General features: G+C 52.1%; 1 protein-coding gene across 1 annotated transcript; it reads right to left on the reverse strand.

The window, feature by feature from the left end:
- Positions 1-284: 284 nt before the first annotated feature.
- Positions 285-5,854, reverse strand: APRT (adenine phosphoribosyltransferase). Its single transcript, XM_075939873.2, has 5 exons — positions 5,544-5,854; positions 4,417-4,520; positions 3,343-3,476; positions 1,121-1,199; positions 285-716 (listed from the first exon to the last, which is right to left on the reverse strand). Exons 1-5 carry the CDS (start codon positions 5,630-5,632, stop codon positions 574-576), a joined length of 549 nt encoding a protein of 182 aa, XP_075795988.1. The 5' UTR covers positions 5,633-5,854; the 3' UTR covers positions 285-573.
- Between the last annotated feature and the right edge of the window lie 897 nt (positions 5,855-6,751).

The following is a 6,751-nucleotide window of genomic DNA, read 5'->3' on the forward strand; positions in this document are numbered from 1 at the left end:
TCATCGGCAGTTCCTGCCTCTCCCACGTGAGCAACCCATTCCACTGCCAGGAAAGGCCACCCACGCATGCAGTGCCCCAAAGAAAAGCCGGGAACGCGACAGCCCGTTTTCGGAAGCCACATACAACGTGTCGTTCTCTACTCGTTCATCACCATCAACGTCTCAGCCCGGCACTGCTGATCCTGGGACGAAGCCAAAAGCGAGCCCCGGTCCCACAAAATGCATCACCTCAGTTCTCCATCCAGATCACCCCGACCCCGAGCAGCACCACTCACACACCGAGCTCTCTAAAAGGCCGTTTTAATGGGGGGAAACAACCAGAAGCAGGTCTGCTACCGCACCAGCCCCACATCTACATGGAAATCCAAGCATGTTTTACTCTCTCTCGAGGAAACAGTGGGACACACACACAGGACAGTATTCTCCACAGCTCCCCTTCCTCCCGCCCTGAAAACACACAGTTCTAGCACCTGTTGCCTTCAAGCAATTGTTTGAGGTGAGACACCGTCGCAGCTCTCCAGTGAGAAGGCAGCTGTGATCCGAACACAGCGGCATTCTCCGGTCTGAAGATCGTTAGTTATACTGCAGCAGAGAGTAGACGGGAACGGGCTTCAGTTTTTCTGCCCCTTGCAGAGATTTTAACTCTATGACCACCGAGCACTCTAGGACGTCAGCCTTCAGCTTCTGGATCAGCTCGCAGGCTGCACGCATGGTACCTGCACAACGGGGACACGAAGCAGAGAGATACAGTCACTCCAAGGGTTACAAGCAGTACGGCACACAGGTTCCAACCTGAAACCACCGCTAAGCACAGGGTTACAAGCAGCACAGTGACACGCAAACAGGTCCCTTTCCATTTGCAGAAAGCAAAGAGGCACCGCAGAGAAACGCCAACCAGACAATGGAGTCTGACATGACCGAGCTAGACTCCAGCAGACCTCGGGGCAGTGGTTTTACTGAACTTTCCAAACGGCTGCATCCCTCTCCCCGTAAAGTCCCAAGCCCACTTTGATCAACAGGTTCCATCCTCTTGAAAACAGCTTCAGCAGAAAGCACCCTGCGCGAGGCTAAGCACGGCCAGCTACACATGCAGCAGACGTAACTGCGTGGCTGCCCTTACCTCCGGTTGCAAGCAGGTCATCAACAAGGATCACCTTCTCCCCTGGTTTCAAGGCATCGCTCTGGATCTCAAGTTCAGCCTGCAGGATTGAGAAGGCAGCTTGATTCTAGTCTAGTGTAGAAAAGGCTAGGGTGGTGCCAGATGCAGACATCACATTCATCAAGGAAATCCTGACTTTCAGCACCCACGGGCCTTGAGCTCCAGGAAACCACATTGTATTCTCTCTCCCAGAACAGCCCCTCGGATGGGACTGGAATCCCTGTATGTAATACACTGGCCTAGGATGTATAGACTCATAGAATACTAGGACTGGAAGGGACCTCGAGAGGTCATCGAGTCCAGTCCTCTGCCCTCATGGCAGGACCTAATAATGTCTAGACCATCCCTGATAGACATTTATCTAACCTACTCTGAAATATCTCCAGAGATGGGGATGCCACAATCTCCCTGGGCAATTTATTCCAGTGTTTGACCACCCTGAGAGTTAGGAACTTTTTCCTAATGTCCAACCTAAACCTCCCTTGCTGCAGTTTAAGCCCCTTGCTTCTTGTCCTATCCTCAGAGGCCAAGATGAACAAGTTTTCTCCCTCCTCCTTAGGACACCCTTTTAGATACCTGAAAACTGCTATCATGTCCCCTCTCAATCTTCTCTTTTCTAAACTAAACAAACCCAATTCTTTCAGCCTTCCTCCATAGCTCATGTTCTCTAGACCTTTCATCATTCTCGTTGCTCTTCTCTGGACCCTCTCCAATTTCTCCACATCCTTCTTGAAATGCGGTGCCCAGAACTGGACACAATACTCCAACTGAGGCCTAACCAGCGCAGAGTAGAGCGGATGAATGACTTCTCATATCTTGCTCACCACACACCTCTTAATGCATCCCAGAATCATGTTTGCTTTTTTGGCAACGGCATCACATTGCTGACTCATATTCAGCTTGTGGACCACTATGACCCCTAGATCCCTTTCTGCCGTACTCCTTCCTAGACAGTTGCTTCCTATTCTGTATGAGTGAAACTGATTGTTCCTTCCTAAGTGGAGCACTTTGCATTTGTCCTTCTTAAACTTCATCCTGTTTACCTGGCTTGGTTGAAGAAAGTCCTGGGTTTCAGCCCTAGGGCGTCTCTATATATGCAGCAGGCCACGAAAGCACCTTTTCTCTGTCCTCCCAGGGACATGATCCCCTTTCACATACGGATTAACCCATGCAACGTCTGTGACTACGACAGAACTTTTATTGTGCAAGGGAGGGCTTACCTCAATAGTGTTCACCTGCCAGGACTTCAGCAGCATCAGTTAGCTCGCTAACACTGTATTATCAAGCCTATGCTGCCTCTCTCCCAACCAGGCCCAGGCATGAACCAGAGATGTAAAAGATTAACTGGTTACTCGGTAAGCATTAGCCTGGCTGGCATGCTTATCCAGTAACTGGTGGGAGCAGCCGCCAGCTTGCAGTGGGCCCAGCAAGAGCAGTCCACCAGCCACGGTACAGTGGGCCCAGAGCAGCACTCCACAGTTAACCAAAATGATATCGGTTAACGGGTGACCTTTTTTAATGGTTTTCTACATCCCTATAGCATGAACCAGTTGTGCAGTAAGTGTTTCCTGCTTTTAAACGATTAAAAAAAAAAAAAAGAGCATTTGACTGGAGCATTTACTGAAACAATCCAGAGTGGGAAAAAGTAATGGATTATTTTCATATAATCTCCCTTCTTTCCACTTCCCTGTGCCACTCGCCTTCTTCCAGAAGCACAGGGTTTGCTGTCATTCCTGCGCTCCTGAAAATCAGCAGTTTTTATGACTAATACCTGCACTCAGATTTAAGCCTCGCAGAATAGTTGTCTGGATTAAGTACCTTTTCTCCAAAGATCTCAACACAGTTTGCCAGGGTAACTCTGTTAAGCCTCACACCACCTCTACAATGCAGGGACTAATCTCTGGGCACAACCAGCATGGGATTTAGATCTCCTGACTTCCAATGTTGGGTTCTCATCACGAGCTCCAGACCAATGGTGGGGAAAATCTCTAGCACCAACTGCTAGATGGGCTTCACCTCACTACCATCCCCTGAGCCCCAAAGCAGCTCAGCGAGCTCAGCAAACAAGACCTTCCTTAGTCTCTGTGGCAGAATTCACAGCCACTCGTCACTCAAAAGAGTCCGCGAAACCCACTGCCATGGGGTTACTGTCAAATCACCAGCAATTCTCTTCTGGCTATTACCTGGCCATATTCAAGGTCATATGAGACAGACTTGGTTGGACCCGGCAGCTTCCCCTTTTTTCGTATTAACACAAAGCCAATCCCTAGTCTCTGTGCCAGAACAGGGCCAAAGAGGAAACCACGGGCATCCAGACCTACAGGAAGCAGAGCAACAAAAACACTGTTACCCAAGGGAAACCATTCAGCTTTCACACTCTGCAAATGTTCCACGTTTCAGTTACTTTCCTGTACTCGGGGGTTCTAGCAGCTCTCTGTACTGACTAGCACTCCCACCGTACGGTTGTATTCCTACCGACTGACTATGAAATGCCACCTGACGTTTTGACATATATCACACTGGTATCTATGTTAGCAGCTCCCTCGACTAGTCTGTAAACTGGTTCTTGTCTGTGCTGATAAGAAATTAAGTCTCAATATCAACTCAACTGCAGGACCAGAAACACGGTATCCCATCCTGTAAACCCATCCTGATTACAGCCGCTAAGAACTGAACAGAGTCCACTAAACTCAACAATGCTGGGCTACTGTCAAATCATCCCTCTCCCATTCCGTACTCATGTCCATGTCCTTAAACAATGTGTTAGTAGGAACACAACAGCTGTAGTTGGTCTGTAACCAGGCATCCTGAGACAAGCAGAAAATGGAAACGCGGTTTGTGTCTTTTCTATTAATATAGCCCTAGTCCTGGCTTAATGGCAAGTTACAGACAAGCAAGACAATGCAGTAATTCACTTACATTGGCTATTTCCCTGCTTACTGCTATTAAATCGTTTTAAATAAAGGCAGTTCTTCCCAAATGTTCATGGAGGGGGTGTTTTCAACACTCAAAACAGCATGTCAGAAAACTGCAGCACACAACTAATACAACCTCACTAGCTTCTAGTGTTATGTAGCTTGGTACATTACGATAAACAGTCATAATGCTGCAATCCCATGACGATATACAATCTCTTCTGCCTCATTAAAGGGGTTGTTTCTGATCTTTGCTTACCATGCAATCTCTGTATGGACGGACAATACTGTTCTGGCCTGTATTACATAGATGTTTCACTAAATGTTTATCATGCTACCCACCTGCAATGTAGTCGACCATAGAGTAGCGTGTCTTTAAATGATCTTCCCAAATATCAATCATAGCCCCGAAGGCGATAGGATCCTTTAGCAAAGGGGTGATATCCCTACAAATAAAAGAACAAAATGAGATTTCCCTAGAACCTGAAAGCTACATTACACAGCTCAGAGCCTGCAGCGTACCCTCCCCACGTTTACGAAGCTTGGATTGTACCAGTGGATCAGCAGCGTCAAGGGCCCGTGTATGTTGAACCTCTCTAGCCCAGCGACACCTGTAGTACAGCATGATTTTAGTTAGCTAGATGTCCACTTCACATGGGGGCGGCAAAGTTTTCCGCCATCCGATAAAGTTTGTTTCCAGCCACCAGTCCTAGCGCTCAGTGTTCTGTGCTGTTATTTAGCTCTAATTTACCCCTCAATGTCTCTGAAGAGCCCAGTAAGTGGGGGAAGTGTTGGTCATGCTGCTAGACAATAGTGATCTCCCGTGGTTCAGCAAATCCCCTGGTTCCACACTGGTTAGGTCCCAAGGGTGCCAGATTAGAGCGGTTCAACTTGTAACTGCCAAAGAGCTCTTGAAATGATGGCTGAACTCAATCATGAGTGAAAAAACATGGTCCTGCCCTCTCCTGCTCCCAGCCCCACCTCACGTCCCATCACCCCCCTCCACTCCCAGCCCCGTCCCCTACCCCATCACCACCCCCTGCCCCACTCCCAGCCCCACCCCCTGCCCCATCACCACCCCCCCTCCCAGTCCCACCCCCTACCCCATCACCACCACCCCCACTCCCAGCCCCACCCCCTACCCCATCACCACCCCCCCCCGCTCCTGCCCCATCACCAACCCCAGTCCCACCCCCTACCCCATCACCACCCCCCCACTCCCAGCCCCACCCCCTCCCCCCCACTCCCCTGCCCCAGCCCCACCCCCTACCCCATCACCACCCCCCCACTCCCAGCCCCACCCCCTACCCCATCACCCCCCCGCTCCCAGCCCCCCCGCTCCTGCCCCATCACCAACCCCAGCCCCACCCCCTACCCCATCACCCCCCCCCCCTCCCGCCCCACCCCCCCAGCCCCACCCCCTACCCCATCACCCCCCCCCCCCAGCTGCTCCCCGCCCTGCCGCTGACCGGAAGACGACCCCGGGGGACGGGAAGTCCGGGAAGGGGCGGACCAGCCCCGCCAGCAGCCGCTGCGACTCGCTCTCCCGCTCGCTCATCCTACCGACCAGCCGCCTCCGGGCCGGGCGCTCTGCGCATGCGTGCAACCCGCGCGGCTCACGTGCGGCAGGGAGGGGGAGGGAACCATTAGCACTGCAGGCGGGGGAGCGCGGGCTGAACCATTGTCAATGGGGGCGGGGGCGGGCCCCGCTGCCGCCTGCAAGGCAGGCACCGAGCAGCGCGGCGCGTGGGGGCTGCGCGCGCGCCCGGCCCCCTTGAGAGGCGTACGCGCAGCACTCACTGGCCCCGCCCAAAGCCAGCCCCTCCCGCCTCTGGCTCCGCCCACCATCCCCCCTCCCCCGCCCAAAGCCAGCCCTGATTGGTGACAGCCAACCCCTCCCGGCTCCGCCTACCATGCCCCCCCCCCACCCGTGTTCCCTGTAAGCTGAGCACTGGGGCAGCCCCCAGGGGTTCTGCCCCTCCCCCCGGACAGCTGAGCACCATCTCTGGACCAGTGGCCCCTGGCTGGTCCCAGCCCATCTCACCCCCCCCCCCGGGGGGAGCCCTGCCCCTGGCCCCAGCCCACCCTATTTCAGAGAATTACAGGAAAGGAAGGTGATAGAAATGTAGCCGTGTTAGTCTGGGGTAGTTGAAGCAAAATGCAGGACAATATAGCACTTTAAAGACTAACAAGATGGTTTATTAGATGATGAGCTTTCGTGGGCCAGACCCCCTTCCTCAGATCAAATAGTGGAAGAAAGTAGTCACAACCATATATACCAAAGGATAGAATTTAAAAAAATGAACAAATATGAAAAGGACAAATCACCGCGAGAAATCCAGTCCTGATGCAGCACCATGGAGGTCATCCCTGACCCGTGTCTGTCCAGCCTGCTCTTCCCTCTCTCCACTGAGGGAGATTCCACAACCTCCCTAGAATTTTTTTGTTTACATTTTCAGGAATAAAACTGTGTCTTGTGTGTTCAAACTCATCACTTCTGTGTCGCAGGCTGTTTAACAAAGCGACGAAGACGTAACCCTTTGTAACCACCACCAAGCAGAAACTGGCTTCAACGCAAGTTTCCCTACAATGAGTTCAGCCGCTCATAAGCTGGGGGTAGGAGACAGTGACAGCTTGGGTTTGCATTCCGCACAGGAGACTAATTCTCAAAACAATG

Source organism: Pelodiscus sinensis, chromosome 12 (genome assembly GCF_052426305.1).
Source record: "Pelodiscus sinensis isolate ZL-2025 chromosome 12, ASM5242630v1, whole genome shotgun sequence".
Taxonomy (NCBI): Eukaryota; Metazoa; Chordata; order Testudines; family Trionychidae; genus Pelodiscus; species Pelodiscus sinensis.

Bases quoted from the DNA above. Each gene is read 5' to 3' on its own strand.
- APRT (XM_075939873.2), bottom strand. From the start codon at position 5,632: ATGAGCGAGCGGGAGAGCGAGTCGCAGCGGCTGCTGGCGGGGCTGGTC. The intron at 4,521-5,543 runs GTCAGCGGCAGG...TTTTATTTGTAG, and splicing joins TCCCCCGGGGTCGTCTTCCG to GGATATCACCCCTTTGCTAA. The intron at 3,477-4,416 runs GTGGGTAGCATG...TGCTTCCTGTAG, and splicing joins TATGGTCGACTACATTGCAG to GTCTGGATGCCCGTGGTTTC.